This window comes from Salmo salar, chromosome 16, assembly GCF_965601325.2.
Source record: "Salmo salar chromosome 16, fSalSal1, whole genome shotgun sequence".
NCBI classification, from domain to species: domain Eukaryota; kingdom Metazoa; phylum Chordata; class Actinopteri; order Salmoniformes; family Salmonidae; genus Salmo; species Salmo salar.
In genome coordinates this window covers 42,366,277-42,387,362 of record NC_138306.1, presented here as the reverse complement: position 1 = coordinate 42,387,362, position 21,086 = coordinate 42,366,277, and the positions used below count along the sequence as shown (strand labels likewise).

Sequence of the window (21,086 nt, the reverse complement as noted above, 5' to 3'; positions counted from 1 at the left end):
AACTGAAACGACACAGGGTTTCTACACACTCAGGGGTGAAACAGTGAAACATAGATGCACCAGTGTGCCAACCTTTGAGCATTGACTCTGGAAGCACAACTCATATTAGTCTTGTTTAAAAAAAATCGAATAATGAAGTTAGCTTTATGCAACGTCTTTTTGAGTGCGGACCCAATACACTTTTTTGTTTGTCTGAATGTGCGGGTTTTACCCACCAGCGAAGCTTCTGGGAGAGTGCCAGGGTTCCCATACTTTGAATATTTTTTTGTGCTGTGTATTCGTGCTGTGTAACCTAAACCCTGGACTAACGTTTCTTGAACATCTCATGTTGATATTTGCTCAGATCTCTTTGGTACTCTGGACCCCTTTGGAAGCAGCACTGCTTTTGGAGGCAGTACCAGCTCATTTGGCAGTATCAGTAACAGTGGGTTTGCAGACTTCAGCCAAATGTCAAAGGTCAGAGACCCAATGGAAGGAAGAGGAGGTTTCCCAGAATACCAGCAGGTATTTCTACTAAAGACTATGAACTTTTACATTTTATTTATTTAATCATTAGACTGCACAATTCCTATCCAGAGGTATTTTTTCTAACTTCCTGATTTAACACCTTCACTGCACATCAGTCTTGATATGATTTGGAACTTATGGACAGTTGTGAAGTTAGTGCTATTAGCTTCAGCTTTGGCATCTGAAGACTCATATATTCTCTCCCTTTCTCCCTCTCTCTCTCCCTCGCTCTCTCTCTCCCTCGCTCTCTCTCTCCCTCGCTCTCTCTCGCTCTCCCTCTCTCTCTCCCTTCTCTTCTCGTCTCTTCTCTTCTGTCTCCCTCTCTCTCTCTCCCTCTCTCTCTCTCTCTCCCTCTCTCTCTCCCTCTCGCTCTCTCTCCCTCTCTCTCTCTCTCCCTTTCTCTCTCTCTCTTCTCTTCTGTCTCTCTCTCCTTCCAGTCGGGGTTTGTAGAAGACCCCTTCAGTAGGAATCAGGACGGCCCAGCTCTGCCGCCCAAGATGAGTGTTCCCCCCAGACCCAAACCTCCCAGTGGTGAGTGAGGCCCGAGGGGAAACAGGGAGAAATAGAGGGAGGAAATACGTGGGAGAATAGAGATGGAATGGAGGTGTAGGAGAGAGAGAGAGATGAAGGGGCAGATAGAGAATGAGAAACAGAGAGAGGGAAAGAGAAGAAAAAGAAACTAGAGGAGGGTGAGGTTGTGGGTTAACCAAGGACGGGTAGTGCGTTAACCAAGGATGGGTAGTGCGTTAACCAAGGATGGGTAGTGCGTTAACCAAGGATGGGTAGTGCGTTAACCAAGGACGGGTAGTGCGTTAACCAAGGATGGGTAGTGCGTTAACCAAGGATGGGTAGTGCGTTAACCAAGGACGGGTAGTGCGTTAACCAAGGACGGGTAGTGCGTTAACCAAGGATGGGTAGTGCGTTAACCAAGGATGGGTAGTGCCTACCTTCTAGGTTTCACTATGAATAATACTACTTAACACCTTGTACCTTGATTAACAGTATATTTTGCAATATAGGTCAATTTGATCTTGGTTCTGTGTTATAGAATTGTGATGGCTTAGTATCCCTTGGCCATTTCCCCTTAATGGTCTTTCTCATCTCATTGCAAGTGTTGCCCTCTTTTGCTTGGATCTTCTAGTGACATACTCAGAAGAAGGTTGTGAGGATGAATGGCGTGGCTCATCACAAATCTTCTGACTGTTAGAGCCTAGTTGACTAGAAGGAGTTGTAAGGGCCCTGAATACCCACTAGGCACACGCTAGTTGAATCGACGTTGTTTCCATGTCATTTCAATGAAATTATGTTGAACCAACGTGCAATAGATGTTGAATTGACGTCTGTGCCCGTAGGTAACACTCAGCTGGTGTCACCTCCTCTCTTACCTCTGCATGAGTAGAGTAGAGTATGCTAGTCAGTAATCATAGATCAAACAGCGATGGTCAATGCAGCTTAGAAAACATGAAAGGCTCTTCATGAGAACAGATAAGAAGAGTTGATCATCTCATTCTCCTTTTGAAGATCGATAAACTGATCAGTTTTGCAAGGAGATGAGTCCAGTTGACTATGCAGTAGTTCTGCTCAACTTAGTAGCAATGTAGCTAGGCCTAATATGCATTTTTACCCAGAACGTTAGTTAGTAACAGTGTTATTTCACCATTTAAGCCTCCCAAAGGAAGTTGAATGGACCATGGTATTCAGGGTTTCACCACTTACTATTATTAAAGTGGTCCCACCTCATGGTAAAACCATGTATTCAACATGCAATGTAATTGCAGTGTAGCCTAGGTATACATTATTACAAAGTAGTTGCAACTTAGATGCATGTGAGTGGTTTATGTGCTGAATTACAAGCATGAAATTAAATTAAAATAAAGAAATGAATTGTAGCTAAACATCCCCTATCTTTAGAATCCTTACTTGACATTATTATTTGATGCCAAGCTGCAGGGAGAACACAGAGCATCAGGTCTCACAGGAGATGATGAGTAAGAACAACAATGTTCTCAACCCCACCCTTCCCCACTTCCTCTCTTTCCACTCTGTGTGTGTGTGTGTGTGTGTGTGTGTGTGTGTGTGTGTGTGTGTGTGTGTGTGTGTGTGTGTGTGTGTGTGTGTGTGTGTGTGTGTGTGTGTGTGTGTGTGTGTGTGTGTGTGTGTGTGTGTGTGTGCAGGCACGTGTGTGTGCACACTCGGGTGAGCAGTGTGGCTTTTTGGCGACCTCTTGCCCGACTCGGGTCACACTCTGTGCCCTGGCCAATAAACATCTTTTACACCTGGTTTTATAGAACCATGGAAACTATGGGTAGAGAAGAATTTGCAACATACAGTAGATAAGTGAAAGGTCACTAGCATAGTGTGATAGTTTGATGCCAATATCTTAATGTTTCTAGGTGGTTTCTGAAGTCATTACATAGCAATACTTTACATTTTTACGAGATACAGTCAGTCGGTCATGAATAGGACATGTGATTTATGTCAGAACCTTTGTTTGTGGGGTTCTGAGGTGTGCCTTGTGCATTACATTGATAGGTAGCACTAATGATGTGCTGGTATTTTGGAACAGGGTGGAGCTGATGGTATGTGGTAAAGACTATGTTCCATTTCCCGAAAGAGAAACTGATTGCCTGGCTGTTCAGTGGGGCTGTGAACTGCTAACCTTGACAAGCTGGGTATAAATAACAGTTCGATTGGAAATGTGGTCAACACCTTCAGAAGCAACAACCACCAGCGCTATGTTCCCACGGCCCACTGACTGTGCCAGCCGAGGTTGGCCTACAGAGAAACATCACTCCCATGTTAACATGAGCCTATTTTAGAGTAGTTTCAGTTCTTTGTGAAATGATTTATATATTTATATGTGGAAATAAAGGTATGAGGATACAATACGTTGGCATAAATAAGGCCAGGAGTTTTTCCTGACATTACAAGGAATATTTATTTTCCCTACACTTTTACAAAAAAACTGGCTTTCTAGAACCTAAGGGTTATTTGGCTGTCCCCAAAGGAGAACCCTTATTGGTTCCAGGTAGAACCCTTTTGGGTTACATATAAAACCCTTTCCACAGAGGGTTCTACATGGAACCCAAAAGGGTTCTCCTTTGGGGACAGCCAAATAACCCTTTTGGAATCTTTTTTTAAAGTGTAGTCAGAAAACACTGTCGTCCCGAGGGCCTTGGCATGGCATCACACACTGAGGAGCGATCTGATGAACTTGTGAACTGAATCCTCTGTTGGTTATGTGGGCAGAAACTCTACCCATCTGCTCGCCATAAAACCCAGCATAAAAGAGGAAATTGCTCTCGCCGTGTATTTTGATACTGGGTTTTTGCAATATACTGTATGGCCTATCTAATTTAATGTGTTTAATTCATACCATGCTGGCATATTGTTTCATTACAATTTTGTGTGTACGAGATGGTGGGGGGGCATTGTTTGTCTGCTCTCTCTATCTTGTTTAAGTTGAGCTGCGTGTGGTTTTGGTGCAGACAGTGATAAGGAAAAACTTCACATTTCTGTGGTAAAAGTTATCAAACCATCACTTAATACCTCAAGTTGTCCCCGTAACCACATATTTAATCTTTGATACATCAGTGTAACATTTATAGTTCAAATGGGAGTACACCATATCTGTTGGGGAAATGACTGTGTCCTTACTGTCTCAATGTCTTCAGGTAAAAGCAGCCCTGTCAACTTGCCTGGAGGAGCGGGTGACTTGGCCAAGCCCTGCGACCCCTTCCAGCCATTCGGCAGTGACGCCATCGACCCATTTCAGAGTAAAAAGGTGGTCGGAGACCCCTTTAGTGGCAAAGACCCCTTTGCTCCTTCTGCCTCAAGTAAAGCCTCTAAAGACTCTTCCTTGGGTTTTGCAGACTTCAGTTCTGTAAGTTGAGCTCAGTGATACTCTCTCTCTGTCCAGACCAGTCTTTATATACCTAGCCACTACCTCGCTACTTCTAGCTCCCACAACGTTTAACTGAAGGATCTAGAGCAGAGCAGACGACAAGGCTCAGCCTGTCTATCTAGACCTTTCTGCTGCATCTCATCCTGGCCTCCCTTCACTGTGCAGACGTCTCTGTGAATAACCTACCATCACTCCACACAAAGACCAGAGACAGGCATATTAACCACCATGTAACAGGCTAACTGTTCAGACCTATGGCATAATCCCTAGCAATAACTACTGTTCATGATCACTGATTATCTGAGCGTGCGTTCCAACCATACCTCACATCTTAGATGATGACACAAGCTGTTTCCTGTTGAAGAAGACACTCACTTGTCTATACTGGGTTCTGATTCTGGGGGGGATTTCTCTCAACACATACATTGTAGTTGGTTGCACACCACCTACAATGCATTTGATGTTGTGCAGTAAAGCACAGAAGCTGCATTGCAGAAGTGATCCCCAGTACTTGTGCAGGCAAGGGTGTCAGCCATTTTTGTGGTTTGATGTGTACGCTGCGATCGGAACATTTAAACAAATAGAAATATATTTTTCCTGTGGTTTGCTGCTAGTTAGCATGCTATAGCGCAGGGGTATTCAACTCTTGTCCAATGAGGTCCGGAGCCTGCTGGTTTTCTGTTCTACCTGATAATTAATTACACCCTGATTAGAGGGGAACAATGAAAGGAAACGCAGTTGAACTTGCTTTGAGGTTCAGAGTTGAGTTTGAGGGCTTAAACAAGCGCAATTGGAAAGTATTATATCTCTGGCAATCCTCTCTGGCAGTCCAATAAGTGGATTCTGGCAGAGTGTGAATTATTATTCAACCAGCCAGTGGTTGCCTTAAAATCAGTGTTGAATAATCCAGCCAGTGTGGTGCTATGGCCTGGGCTGTCTGTGAGTACAGTTACATTCACACAATAATACCATTATTGTGGATAGTCATATTAATATAATACTTTGTTTAAAACGTTTGTATGCTTTGCAAGAAGGAACGATTTCCCTAATAATCCTGTTTCCATGGACACATCTGAAATCAGGCTGCCTGATGGGACTTAAATAAATACAGATAATAGGCAATCACAATAAATGTTTTACCACAGTGACCATGTTATTTTTGAAAAGCCTATTTGATTCTAAGTTCGGACATATAAAGTTTGTATGTGAAAACGACACTACATGGACAAAAGTATGTGGACACCTGCTCGTCAAACATCTCATTCTAAAATCATGGGCATTAATATGGAGTTGGTCCCCCCTTTGCTGCTATAACAGCCTCCACTCTTCTGATAAGGTTTTCCACTAGATGTTGGAACGTTGCTGTGGGGACTTTCTTCTATTCAGCCACAAGAGCATTAGTGAGGTTAGTGAGGTCAGGCACTGATGTTGGGCGATCAGGCCTGGCTCGCAGTTGGCGTTCCAATTCATCCCAAAGGTGTTTGATGGGGTTGAGGTCAGGGCTCTGTACAGGCCAGTCAAGTTCTTCCACACCATTTCTGTATGGACCTTGCTTTCTGCACGGGTGCATTGTCATGCTGAAACAGCGTTAAGATTTCCCTTTATTGGAACTAAGGAGCCTGAACCTCCTCCACCAAACTTTACAGTTGGCACTATGCATTGGGGCAGGTAGGTTCGTCCTTCGGAATTCCAGATGGTGAAGCGTGATTCATCACTCCAGAGCACGCATTTCCACTGCTCCAGAGTCCAATGGCGGGGAGCTTTACACCACTCCAGCCGAAGCTTGGCATTGCGCATTATGATCTTAGGCTTGTGTGCGGCTGCTTGGCCATGGAAAACCATTTCATTAAGCTCCTGACTAAGAGTTCTTGTGCTGATGTTGCTTCCAGAGAATGTTTGGAACTCGGTAGAGAGTGTTGCAACCGAGGACAGATTATTTTTACGCACTTCAGCACTCAGCAGTCCCGTTCTGTGAGCTTGTGTTTGGCCTACCACTTCGCGCCTGAGCTATTTTTGCTCCTAAACATTTCCGCTTCACAATAACAGCACTTACAGTTGACCGGGGCAACTCTAGCAGGGCATGCATTTGACAAACTGACTTGTTGGAAAGGTGGCATCCTATGACGGTTCCACATTGAAAGTCACTGAGCTCTACAGTAAGGCCATTCTACTGCCAATGTTTGTCTATGGAGATGGCATGGCTGTCTGTTGGATTTTATACACCTGTCAACAACCAGTGTGGCTGAAATAGCCAAATCCACTCATTTGAAGTGGTGTCCACATACATTTGGCCAAAACAATTTGCTAGCTGGCTGGATTTTATTGAAACTAAAGAGGCATGGTGTTCCACAATAAAGATATTATCTAGATGCATACGTTCAGTTTTTTTAACCCACTCGCAGATAAGAGGGAGGATTGCACTACCGGTGCTGGCAGATCAAATATACAGCCGGAGCGCCGATTCAACAGATTGCTCAGAACACCAGGTGTTATAATTGGCGTATGCTTACTTCGTTTTTGACTTCACGCCGATTAAGATAAGCAAAGTAAAGTGTTTACATGACTATTACCATACTCGGCCTACTACCATGATCTGTTTAATCTAAAATGATTAGTGTGCATGTAAATGTACTCAGTGAAGCCATAATCCAGCATACTCATATTTGAATATTGACCCTTACCATCTCAGCTCCAATCATCAGCAGTCAGTCAATCAGTCAGCCAGTCAGTCAGCCAGTCAGTCAGTCAGTCAGTCAGTCAGTCAGTCAGTCAGTCACTTATTAAGTCATTCAGTCAGTAAGTCAGTCAGTAAGTCAGTCAGTCAGTCAGTGTGTCATCAGTCCCTTATTAAGTCATTCAGTCAGTCAGTCAGTGTGTGCCCTATGCCAAGCTAGGCCAGAGAGGGAAGCCAATCCGGTGTGGTTTAGTGACTGACAGCTCCAGGTCACTGGTCTGGCTGTGGGATCTGTTGACATGGGAAGCAGCAGTATCACTACTCAGCTCTCAGTCCTGAGTTCTTACCCAGCATGTCTATGGTGTGTATCAGTGATGTTTGTCCTACTAGTGTGTAGATGCAGTATCAGTTTGTCTTTTCTTGAGGCTTAGTTTGCTCAGTCTGGTTAGTGTTGGTCTGCTGCATGACATTGGTAGCATAGATCCTGCTTTACCATCTCTGACTTGTGCCAAACTACTCCCAAAGTAACCAAAACAATTTGAACAGAATCAGCTGGCTGGATTTTATTGAAACTAAAGAGGCATGGTGTTCCACAATAAAGATATTATCTAGAAAATACCATATCATATAATAATATAATAATAATATATAATCGTATATTAACTTGGCTCCTGAATTGAATGATGAATAATTTGAAACAAATGTAATGTATCTATTAAACGCCACAATGGATTCTGTTCCATATTTATTTTGGTGAGTCAGAATTGAAGGCGTTCATTTGAGTCTAACATCTGAATCAGATCTAAGGTTGGTAAAGCAGTGTCTCCTGATATGTGTGTTTTGGTATGCATGGGAGAGTTCCTAGCTCTACTTTGCTGTGATCCTTACACAGGCTAGATCTCATACTATCACTTTAACAGATTAGGAAAATGTCACTTTCTTCCTTTCCATTTTCTCCCTGCATGTCACTTTTGCATGTTATCTCAAATATGCTTTTAGTTGCTTGTTCATTTTCACTTGGGACCAAACTGAAATTCCTCCATGTTGCTTTGTCATAGTTGTATCTTGTGGTGTTTCGAAGTGTGCTCGGTGTAAAATTGGATGGTGATGCGCGATTGGTGAATTATTTCTTTGGTGTTTTATCATTCATTTTTCTTTCGCAGGACCAGAAAAGGTTAAGGTAAGAATGTTTGAACATGCGGTCAAATTGAATAGTGGCTTGTTTTGTGTTTTGGTCTCGTACTGTAGGCTCTGAGCACAACCTCTTAGGTTTAACTATAAGAAGCACCTTTCCTCCAACAGCAGAACACACTTGAATTGAATATTAAAGTAAGGATAGGGATAAGTCAATTAGTGTGTGTGTGTAGTAGTGTGTATATTTTGTGTGTGTGCTGATGTGTGTTAATATGTGTGTATATGTTGTATAGTTATAATCTTGAGCAGAGTAGATGGTGACTATGAAAACTCTAGTCATGTATATCCTCTTACTGTAGCCAGGCAAACATGGAAGTTTACTCTTTATATATAGTGTAAGGTTCACTAAAATGCAATAATCTGTCAAAACACCTCCTAATGTATGTGTTTTCTATATGGTGTGAGGGATGAATCATTTGTATGTTAAATGCCTCTCTCCTCTTCTCTCTGTAGTTTGGAAATGAGGCTCAGCAACTGGAATGGGCGAAGCGAGAGAGTGAGCGAGCGGAGCGGGAGCGGCTGAAGAGACTCCGGCAGCAGGAGCAAGAGGACTTAGAGCTGGCCATCGCTCTCAGCAAGGCCGAGATGTCCCATGGGTGACCTGGATTGGACTGGACACACACACACACACACACACACACACACACACACACACACACACACACACACACACACACACACACACACATCCCACTGCACAAAAACTGGTTGAATCAACGTTGTTTCCACATCATTTCAACAAAAAATAAATACGTGATGACATTGAATTAACGTTGAAAACTCATTGGATTTGTAAAAAGTCAGTAACGTAAGGGTATTTAGTATTTTTTTCAACCAACTTTTAACCTAAATCCAATGACATGGGGATTTTTTTGTTGATTTCATGTTGAGTTCACGTTAGTTGACAACTCAAAGAAATGTAAATCAAAACTAGACGTTGAACTGAATTCTGTGCCCAGTGGGATGCCCACACACATAGAGATACAGACACATATAGACAAACACACACATAGAGATACAGACACATATAGACAAACATACACATAGAGATACAGACACATATAGACAAACACACACATAGAGATACAGACACATATAGACAAACACACACATAGAGATACAGACACATATAGACAAACACACACATAGAGATACAGACACATATAGACAAACACACACATAGAGATACAGACACATATAGACAAACACACACATAGAGATACAGACACATATAGACAAACACACACATAGAGATACAGACACATATAGACAAACACACACATAGAGATACAGACACATATAGACAAACACACACACAGAGATACAGACACATATAGACAAACACACACATAGAGATACAGACACATATAGACAAACACACACATAGAGATACAGACACATATAGACAAACACACACACAGAGATACAGACACATATAGACAAACACACACATAGAGATACAGACACATATAGACAAACACACAGATAGACATACTCTTACTAGCATTACTTGGACACATACACATACATAACACATGCGTGTACGACTCACACACCATACCCCATCACACTGTGAAGGACCTGGAGCTGGCCATTTCTCTCAGGGCCGATGTGCCCAACACATGACCGCTTCCTAAACCACACACACAGACACATACCACCGCCACAACACACATACACACGCCATCTGATACGCACACACAGAAACAAACACGTCACCACACAATCTCTGGATGGACAAATTCTCAAAGCAAAAAAAAATACAAAACAGAACTTTTGGGGTTATCCTGGGCCCTAAGTGGACACCAGTGGTGTAGTGGTGTAGTGGTGTAGTGAAGGGGAAACTCTAGTAAATGCAGTTTACCAACCTTTTTTATTTTTTGTGACAGTTAATCCACTTTTTGCGGAAAAATGCATTACTTTTTTCACCACGACCGGTGATCAGAGTTTACCAACCAATTTGTTTACCACTACATCACTGGTGGAAATGGAACTGGATTTGACTTTACGATAGTAGGTTGGAGTTGGAGTGGGAGATTGAAGCCAACAATCACAATCTCTCTTACTGTTTTTAATTGATAGGTGGGGAGGGGAAAAGATGATGACCCGTGGTTTTAGAATGAACTGATGCACTGTTAAAATGCACTATAGAGGCTGGCTCAACATGAAAGATGTAAAGATGAACATAATATGTGTTGGTTTGGTGAATGAGCATGAATCGCAACTAGAGCTCTGACAGATGTGAAAAAGGGAATACCTAAAGGTTATGCTGGAATGCTTATTAAGATTGAGACATTATTTTAGTATTGGTTTATTATGTGAATGTGGCAAGCCAGTGGCAGGGTTCTCTGACTGGCTACTGTAAGTGTTGTGCGAGAGAGAGGTCTGTTTGGACCAGAACAAACTGTACAGATATATTTTCTTTCTCTTTGAGTGTGAGATAGTAGATGCATTGTTTTGACAACAATTCAGTGCTTCTTCAGCGAACATAGGAAGAAGGAATGGGTACTTAGCTGTGCCTCCTCTGAAAGTTCAAGTAAGTTCACAAAGCTGTGATGTATATCAAACAACAACCAAAAAGGCGAGATGAGGGAAATTATTTCAAGTTTTATTGTTTTATTATAGAGTTTTTTTATTATAATTTTTTTTATTATGTGATGTGTTATTTTATTATTTTAGGTATTATTTGTTAAAAGACAGAAAAATGTTGTTTATTACGATTCTAGTTGAAAAGAGCTGCCAAAAATTACAAACCTACAAGCACAAGCTGCAGAGAGGTTAAAGAAAGTTAGAAATGGCCTGTGGTTTTCTTCAGCTAACCATCAATGATATGCAAATTCATTAGGTCACATGAGTTTCACAGCTATAACTGGAATATTCCGCTGTTTACGGTACAGTGTGTCATAGTTTGATGTTACAACTTGGGCTCAACCACTTTTATTTATAGCTGCTTTGTCTTTTACTTGAAACTCCTTGCTGATGGTACTGCCTGCTTAGCACATTACACCTGTGGGTTTTACTTCACTTTCACCTTAATTAAGCTTTGAATTGAACTGAATAGAGATGATGATGATAGCAGCTGAGGTCCTAATCATATGAAAAGGACACTTACATTAATTGCCCCAGTGTTCTATGTTTTCCTGTTGTACTGAACTGTATGTGTCCTACATTGACTTTTATAAGCTTCCATGTAATATCATTGTTGTCACCTACTATTGTACTAGGCTGAGTGAAAAGACCTCACCTAACTATATGGGATGTTGTGAAAATGCATTATGAAAGTTACATCCCCTTTGGGTTGGAAAATGACATGATTTAAGTTACAATTCAGTGGTATGGGCCGTTAACGCTGCCACAAGGTGGAAATAGAAACCATCTCTCCGTAACATTTATTTGTTCATGTTTACATATCAAACTTATTTGCTCTAGTGGTTAAAACAGTGTAATTATACTCTATGTGAAGAACCTGTTCTGGTACAGATTTGACCTTTAACTGTGCTGCTGTGTATAGCTGACTCACTGGGCAAAACTGGTTGAATCAATGTTGTTTCCACGTCATTTTAACAAAAAAATGTATGTGATGACGTTGAGTCAATGTAGAAAAAAGTCATCAACGTGAGGGAATTTGGTATTTTGGGTTAGGGTTAGGGTAACCTAACAAAGCAGGGGTAAAAGAAACGCCTGAAACTAGATCCACTACATAGTGGTCTTGACCAGAAGAAAAAAAACTGTTGGGGGAGGTTCTCTTCTGCACTGTTCAACCAATCCAGTAAATGTGGTGGAGGAGTTAAGATGGTGCGCCGTGTCTTGTTAACGCCTAAATGTGGAAGTCGCTTCACAGGCTCTTTTTCCATTTCCCCTTAAAACCGGAACATCGGTTTTTTGGGTACTCGGCAGAGGCTAGGGTTAGGGTACCCCTAACCCTAACTTTTAACGTAAATCAAATGACATGTTGAATTTTTGTTGTTGAATTCATGTTAGTTGACAACTCAACCAAATGTAAATCAAAACTAGACGTTGAACTGATATCTGTGCCCAGTGGGGAGGTAACCTGTCATCGTCTGCATTTGACCCTTGACCTTTTTGGCCCTACCTGTGGTGTTTTAATCACAGGTCAGACTCTCGAAGCTTGGGATGCCAACACTCCCGCCCTTACCCAGCCTGCTCTATGTCAGAACCCCTGCAGTGTGCCTTCGGGTTAGGGGAAATCCACAGTGAGGGTGTTTGGTTGGCCGGAGACTCAGCCACAGCTCTCTGTTCATTGGTCATTTCATGGCCCTTTTTGTATGCCTTGAAAATACATCCATCCTTTCTTACTCCATTCTTTGAAGTTAGCCTAGCGGTTAAGAGCATTGGGCCAGTAACTGAAAGGTTGCTGGTTTGAATCCCTGAGCCGGCTAGGTGGAAACAAATATGCCATTCTGCCCTTAAGCAAGACAGTAAACCCCCAACAACAACTGCTCCCTGGGCGCTGATGATGTCAATTAAGGCAGCACCTCTGATTCAGAGGGGTTGGGTTAAATGCGGATGACACATTTCGCTTGAATGCATTCAGTTGTGCAACTGATTAGGTCTTCCCTTGATCTGACACTGTTGGATTGGTGAAAGAAAGGGTTCCATTATGTATCCCAATCACCCATCCAATCATGTCAGATTAGGGAGGCAGGATGGAAGGATGCATTTTGAGAGTATTGAAATAGGGCCGAACTGTTCTCTCATCCACTACCTAGTGTTCTCTACATACTTACCACTCATGCTGTATTTTGACTTTGATACCTACATCGTGCAATAGATTTTATTTCATATTTTTCTCGTTGTTCGTGTGCTAAAAATACTTGTGAATCCCATTGGACTTTTAATATATCTATGCTTTTAATATGAGTGCCCTCTGCCCCAACTTGGCTGAGTTTGATCTTACATTCAGAGATACATGCAGAGGCCTAATACAAGCCTAAACAGATTGTAGAGATTGTAGAGGACTTATCTTTTGTTTTTCTGACAAATGATCTGACTTCTGAAGCTCGATGCATTCCATTTTCTTTTGGTCTGCCTTTAATTGTCCTTCCGCTGTAGATGAGAAGAAATAATCAAAGCTGTCTTAAACGGTATATTATGTCTGTTATATTTGTCCCATAAGAAGTGAAAAAATGTGCAACTTAAAACATTTTGAGGATATATGACTATACACTAAGAGTAAAAAAAAATGCTTGGATTTATTTTAAATGTTAATCCTATGTACATGGTCATTGTTTACTAGAATAAACATTTCATTTAAATGAATAGGTGTTTTTTGGTGTTTTTTTATTTAATCGATTTTCCTTTTGCACGGGCACTGAGTACAGTTGTGGCCAAAAGTTTTGAGAATGACACAAATATAAATTTTCACAAAGTCTGCTTCCTCAGTTTGTATGATGGCAATTTGCATATACTCCCGAATGTTATGAAGAGTGATCAGATGAATTGTAATTAATTGCAAAGTCTCTCTTTGCCATGCAAATGAACTGAATCCCCCCCAAAACATTTCCACTGCATTTCAGCCATGCCACAAATGGACCAGCTGACATCATGCCAGTGATTCTCTCGTTAACACATGTGTGAGTCTTGACGAGGACAAGGCTGGAGATCACTCTGTCATGCTGATTGAGTTTGAATAACAGACTGGAAGCTTCAAAAGGAGGGTGGGGCTTGGAATCATTGTTCTTGCTCTGTCAACCATGGTTACCTGCAAGGAAACACGTGCTGTCATCATTGCTTTGCACAAAAAGTGCCTCACAGGCAAGGATATTGCTGCCAGTAAGATTGCACCTAAATCAACCATTTATCGGATCATCAAGAATTTCAAGGAGAGCGGTTCAATTGTTGTGAAGAAGGCTTCAGGGCGCCCAAGAAAGTCCAGCAAGCGCCAGGACAGTCTCCTAAAGTTGATTCAGCTGCGGGATTGGGGCACCACCAGTACAGAGCTTGCTCAGGAATAGCAGCAGGCAGATGTGAGTGCATCTGCACGCACAGTGAGGCGAAGACTTTTGGAGGATGGCCTGGTGTCAAGAAGGGCAGCAAAGAAGCACTTCTCTCCAGGAAAAACATCAGGGACAGACTGATATTCTGCAAAAGGTACAGGGATTGGATTGCTGAGGACTGGGGTAAAGTCATTTTCTCTGATCAATCCCCTTTCCGATTGTTTGGGGCATCCGGAAAAAAGCTTGTCCGGAGAAGACAAGATGAGCGCTACCATCAGTCCTGTGTCATGCCAACAGTAAAGCATCCTGAGACCATTCATGTGTGAGGTTGCTTTTCATCCAAGGTAGTGGACTCAATCACAATTTTGCCTAAGAACACAGCCATGAATAAAGAATGGTACCAACACAGCCTCCGAGAGCAACTTCTCCCACCTATCCAGGAACAGTTTGGTGACAAACAATGCCTTTTCCAGCATGATGGAGCACCTTGCCATAAGGCAAAAGTGATAACTAAGTGGCTCGGGGAAAAAAACATTGATATTTTGGGTCCATAGCCAGAAAACTCCCCAGACCTTAATCCCACTGTGAACCTGTGGTCAAACTTTTGGCCACGAGTGTACTAAATATTAGGAACCCCCCCCCCCCCCCCTCCAATTTCCACCTAGAACAGCCTCAATTCGTCGGGGCATGGACTCTCTACAGTCTGTCAAAAGCTATCCACAAGGATGCTGGCCCATGTTGACTCCAATGCTTCCCACAAGTTGGCTGTATGTCCTTTGGGTGGTGGACCATTCTTGATACACACGGGAAACTGTTGAGCATGAAAAACCCAGCAGTGTTGCAGTTCTTGACACAAACCGGTGCGCATGGCACCTACTACCATACCCCGTTCAAAGGCACTTATATATTTTGTCTTTCCCATTCACCCTCTGAATGGCACACATACACAATCCACATCTCAATTGTCTCAAGGCTTAAAAATCCTTTACCCTGTCTCCTCCCCTTCATCTACACTGATTGAAGTGGAATTAACAAGTGACATCACTAAGGGATTCACCTGGCCAGTCTTAGTCATGGAAAGAGCAGGTGTCCTTAATGTTATGTATATTGGGACATATATTTAATGTAACATTTTATGTAAAGTGTATAATATGACAAGCCATAGTCATAACACAAATGCTCAAATTGATACCCCTGTCTTTATTAGCTGTGTTAAACAATTCCCTTGCTGTTTATTTGAACAAGTACAAACCATACAGACTTTTCCCCTTAGTGGTTATGTGATTTCTTAGTATGAATCTGAAGGATTCCATCAATGCAGCAAGGTACAGTCGTGGCCAAAAGTTTTGAGAATGACAGAAATATTAATTTCCACAAAGTTTGCTGCTTCAGTGTCTTTAGATATTTTTGTCAGATGTTACTATGGAATACTGAAGTATAATTACAAGCATTTCACAAGTGTCAGAGGCTTTTATTGACAATTACATGAAGTTGATGCAAAGAGTCAATATGACCAAAAGTATGTAGACACCTGCTCGTCGAACATCTCATTCCAAAATCATGGGCATTAATATGAAGTTGGTCCCCCCTTTGCTGCTATAACAGCCTCTACTCTTCTTGGAAGGCTTTACACTAGATGTTGGAACATTGCTGTGGGGACTTGCTTCCATTCAGCCACAAGTGCATTAGTGAGGTTGGCCACTGATTTTGGGCAATTAGGCCTGGCAGTTGGCTTTCCAATTCATCCCAAAGCTGTTCATTGGGGTTGAGGTCAGAGCTCTGTGCAGGCCAGTCAAGTTCTTCCAAATCGATCTTGACAAACCATTTTTGTATGGAACTCGCTTTGTGCACGGGGGCATTGTCATGCTGAAACAAGAAAGGGCCTTCCCCAAACTGTTGCCACAAAGTTGGAAGCACAGAATCCATTAGAATGATGTAGCGTTAAGATTTTCCTTCATTGGAACTAAAGGGCCTAGCCAGAACCATGAAAAACAGCCCCAGACCATTATTCCTCCTCCCTAACCAAACTTTACAGTTGGCACTATGCATTGGAGCAGGTAGCGTTCTCCTGGCATCCGCCAAACCCAGATTTGTCTGTCAGATGCCAGATGGTGAAGTGTGATTCATCACTCCAGAGAATGCGTTTCCACTATTCCAGATTGCAATGGCGGCGAGCTTTACACTACTCCAACCAACGCTTGGCATTGCACATGGTGAACTTAGGCTTGTGTGTGGCTGCTCAGCTATGGAAACCCATTTCATGAAGCTCCAGACGAACAGCTCTTGTGCTGACGTTGCTTCCAGTTTGGAACTCGGTAGTGAGTGTTGCTTCGTGCTTCAGCACTCGGCGGTCCCATTCTGTGAGCTTGTGTGGTCTACCACTTCGCGGCTGAGCCGTTGTTGCTCCTAGATGTGTCCACTTCACAATAATATCACTTACAGTTAATCAGGGCAACCCATGGCGGTGTCACGTTGAACGTCACTGAGCTCTTCAGTAAGGCCATTCTACTGCCAATGTTTGGCTATGGAGATTAAATGGCTTGGTGCTCGATTTTAAACACCTGTCAGCAACAACTGGCTGAAATAGCCGAATCAACTCAGGCGTGTCCACATACTTTTGTACATACAGTACCAGTCAAAAGTTTGGACACACCTACTCATTCAAGTTTTTTTTTTTTTTTTTTACTATTTTTTACATTGTAGAATAATAGTGAAGACAAACTATGAAGTAACACATGGAATCATTTAGTAACCAAACATATTTCAGATTTTAGATTCTTCAAAGTAGCCACCCTTTGCCTTGATGACAGCTTTGCACACTCTTGGCATTCTCTCAACCAACTTCACTTGGAATGCTTTTCCAACAGCCTTGAAGGAGTTCCCACATATGCTGAGCACTTGTTGGCTGCTTTTCCTTCACTCTGCGGTCCAACTCATCCCAAACCATCCCAATTGGGTTGAGGTCTGGTGATTGTGGAGGCCAGGTCATCTGATGCAGCACTCCATCGCTCTCGTTCTTGGTCAAATAGCCCTTACACAGCCTGGAGGTGTGTTTTGGGTCGTTGTCCTGTTGAAAAACAAATAATAGTCCCACTAAGTGCAAACCAGATGGGATGGCGTATCGCTACAGAATGCTGTGGTAGCCATGCTGGTTAAGTGTGCCTTTAATTCTAAATAAATCACTGACAGTGTCACGTCCTGACCAGTAAAGGGGTTATTTGTTGTTGTAGTTTGGTCAGGACATGGCAGGGGTGTGTTTGTTTAGAGTGTTTCGGGGTTTGTCGGGCTATGTTCTTATTTAAGAGGGGTGTTTGTTTAGAGTGGTTCGGGGTTTGTTGGGTTATGTTCTTGTTAGTCTATTTCTATGTTAGTTCTAGTATGTATATTTCTATGTGGTGTTTGTTGGGTTGACCTTCAATTGGAAGCAGCTGCTCCTAGTTGCTTCTAATTGAAGGTCCTATTTAAGAGGGGTGTTTTTCTATGGGATTTTGTGGGTAGTTGTTCCTTGTATAGCTGTAAGCCTTACAGGACTGTTTATCGTCATTGTTTTTTTGTATACATGTGTTTTGTTTTGTTTTTCCTTTTTTCTACCTAATAAAAAGATGAGTACACACTCCCGCTGCGTTTGGTCCAATCCATACGACACCCGTGACAGACAGTGTCCAGCAAAGCACCCCCACACTATCACACCACCTCCTCCATGCTTCACAGTGGGAACCACACATGCGGAGATCATCCGATCACTCGAGTCTCACAAAGACATGGCGGTTGGAACCAGAAATCTCAAATTTGGACTCATCATACCAAAGGACAGATTTTCACCGGTCTAATGTCCATTGCTCGTGTTTCATGGCCCAAGCAAGTCTCTTCTTCTTATTGGTATCGTTTAGTAGTGGTTTCTTTGCAGCAATTCTACCCTGAAGGCCTGATTTACTCAGTCTCCTCTGAACAGTTGATGTTAAGATGTGTCTGTTGCTTGAACTCTGTGAAGCATTTATTTGGGGTGCAATTTCTGAGGCTGGTAACTCTGAGGCTGGTTACTCCTCTACAGCAGAGGTAACACAGGGTCTTCCTTTCCTGTGGCGGTCCTCACGAAAGCCAGTTTCATCATAGCGCTTGATGGGTTTTGCGACTGCACTTGAAGAAACTTCTTGAAATTTTCCGTATTGACTGACCTTCATGTCTTAAAGAAATGATAGACTGTCGTTTCTCTTTGCTTATTTGAGCTGTTCTTGCCATAATATGGACTTGGTCTTTTACCAAATAGGGCTAACTTCTGTATACACCCCTACCTTGTCACAACACAACTGATTGGCTAAAATGCATTACGAAGGAAATAAATTCCCCAAATTAACATTTAACAAGGCACACCTGTTAATTGAAATGCATTCCAGGTGACTACCTCCTGCAGATGGTTGAGAGAATGCTAAGAGTGTGCAAAGCAGTCATCAAGGCAAAGGGTGGATACTTTGAAGAATCTGAAATACAAAATATACTTTTTTTATATGAACCAGCCAAAGATTCAGAGACTTTATGTGTGTGTTGGTTCATACTTCTTGACCTTTTGAATTAAAACTCCCTCAAATGAGTAAATACTGTAGATCTAAACCTCTAGACAAGATGCTCATTGATGTTCCCCCAAATGCCAGACCTGCCAAAAAGCAACACCAGGCAGTAAAATGGGCTGTGAATTACAGCCGTCTATATTTCAAGGATACAGCTGCACGTGTGAAAATAATTCTGTGCCAATAGACCACTCATTTCTGGACATATTACTTGAAACCCAAGCAAGTCCTGTGTTCGGAATGTTAACTGTCTCCGTATAAAATAACAGGAAATTCCTAGGTAAGTTTGTATTTACCTTATACTAATGGAAGTACGGAAATGAAATGCTGTTTGCCTTTAAGGAGGAAAATGGGACATGGAGACGTATTGAAGATATGCTCGTCTCACAAATTGCCCCTCCAATATTTGTATCCATATTTGTGCATTCTTTTTGGGGTATTTACTAGTGTTGTCTTTTACCTTTTCAAAGAGTGACTGAATTGACATGTTTTCTTAACAAGAACTTGACATGTTATGAGCAGAAAGGTTGCACATGTAGTCATGTTGTCACTAGCAGCATATTTCAGCACGTGTTTTCACCAGGACAATTGTGCTACCCCCTCTTTAAAGAGAATTTCTGGAAATAATGGGATATCCCTTGCCAGCTATGGTGGGTCTCCAGTGCTAGTTTAATGCTTCATGATGTTGGAGAATGCTTACACTCCACATGTGCGTGCACACACACACACACTTTTAGGGGAGTTGGGGGTCCATTCAGCCTTAGCTCCAAGAGCTAGAATTTAATTGAACCTTTATTTAACTAGGCAAGTCAGTTAAGAACAATGACAGCCTAGGGACAGTGGGTTAACTGCCTTGTTCAGGGGCAGAACGACTGATTTTTACCTTGTCAGCCCAGGGATTCGATCTAGCAACCTTTCGGTTACTGGCCCAACTCTCTAACCACTAGGCTACCTGCCGCCCCAATGCTAGAAAAGCCTAGGAAAACAGTTAAGAGAACCCCCTCTCCTTTAACAAATCTGCCATAGTTAATAAATAATCAGCCCTGGACGTGAGGTGCAGCAGACCCTGTCCCGTTGGCCCAGTCTATTTAATCAGCTGTTGGTGAGGGAAGGAGTGGGACTTGCTGCTCTAGAGCAGGGCTGCCTGGCCTGGCTGACCCAGGAATGTCGTGGTACAGACCGGGGGAAAGTGTTCATATTTTCCAATAGGACTGACTGTCAGGGGAGGAATGCTGACTAAAACAGTCCAGATGGACCCTCTCTGGTACTCTGTTACACCATATAATTCACCATTAGTCTGATGCTTATCTTTGAGAAATATATATTGTGGTATGCACTGAAGCAGTACTAGGGCTACATACAGCTGGGGAGGGGAGATGGTTTTTGTATGGTAAATATACAACAAAGTTGATGTTGGTATGGATGTTTTTATGTCATTAAGTGTTTTTCCCGAAATGAACCGAGACATTAACATATGTATCAATGAACAAAAATATGCTGTATATATCAAGTGCCTTAGAAATTGAGTTGTGTATTTCCGGCCTCAAGTGCATAGTGGTACAGTGCTCACCATGTGTCTGCTGGGAAAGGACCCCACTCTTTCACTCCACACACAGTATCATTCTACATAGGACTGTATTTAGCCAGTACCGATGTTAATCCATGTTGTTCATCCATAGACCAGATGAGTGTCTTCCACTGAGGAGCTTCCAAACAGCTCCAGTAGATGGTGTACTCATCCCATGACATTCCCACTTTTCCCACACATGGTAATTGGCTTCTGGCTGCCGTGAAGTCTAGGAGACCAACTCTTTCCTGGTATAATCAATGTTATACATTTGACTCAGACAAGATCTTAGTATGAGATGTTGGGGCTGTACATTGAATATGGAGGGCAGGCTTGTTTGTGTCTCTCAAAGTCTTGGTGAATATCCTGTTGAGCGTTATTACTGGAAACTGAAATTTGGGGATTTGTGTGTGTTCTGTTGCCCATTGGGGGCCAACTGTGATAGTGATCTCCACACACACACACACACACACACACACACACACACACACACACACACTGAACTGCTCCCTTGATTTTCAGCAGTTAATACTCTTTCACCTCTTTCAGAGAATTCATATAAAACTCAAACATACGTATCTAGCTTGTACTGTAGAGCTTTAAAAAGCTGTCTTCTCCATGTTCTCTCTATGGACTTACTTCTTTATTGCCTTTTTATGTAACCGTCCTTGTAGAATTGTTTAAAATTATGCTGTTGTTTTTGAAGATACTCTGTGTA

At 42.3% G+C, this 21,086-nt stretch overlaps 1 protein-coding gene across 4 annotated transcripts in view; it reads left to right on the top strand.

Annotated features, from left to right (window-relative positions):
- The window catches only part of eps15l1a (epidermal growth factor receptor pathway substrate 15-like 1a), a 29,792-nt gene extending 16,233 nt beyond the window's left edge, over positions 1–13,559 (top strand). For 2 of the 4 annotated variants that reach the window (XM_014149161.3, XM_014149160.3), the window contains exons 21-24: positions 344–504; positions 945–1,038; positions 4,182–4,390; positions 8,733–13,559. In XM_014149161.3, coding sequence (XP_014004636.1) covers positions 344–504; positions 945–1,038; positions 4,182–4,390; positions 8,733–8,879 — 611 coding nt within the window. In that variant the 3' untranslated portion in view covers positions 8,880–13,559. Of the gene's footprint in view, positions 1–343; positions 505–944; positions 1,039–4,181; positions 4,391–8,248; positions 8,266–8,732 lie in introns of all 4 variants that reach the window. The other 2 variants (XM_014149162.3, XM_014149165.3) reach the window with 2 other exon arrangements.
- Positions 13,560–21,086: the final 7,527 nt, after the last annotated feature.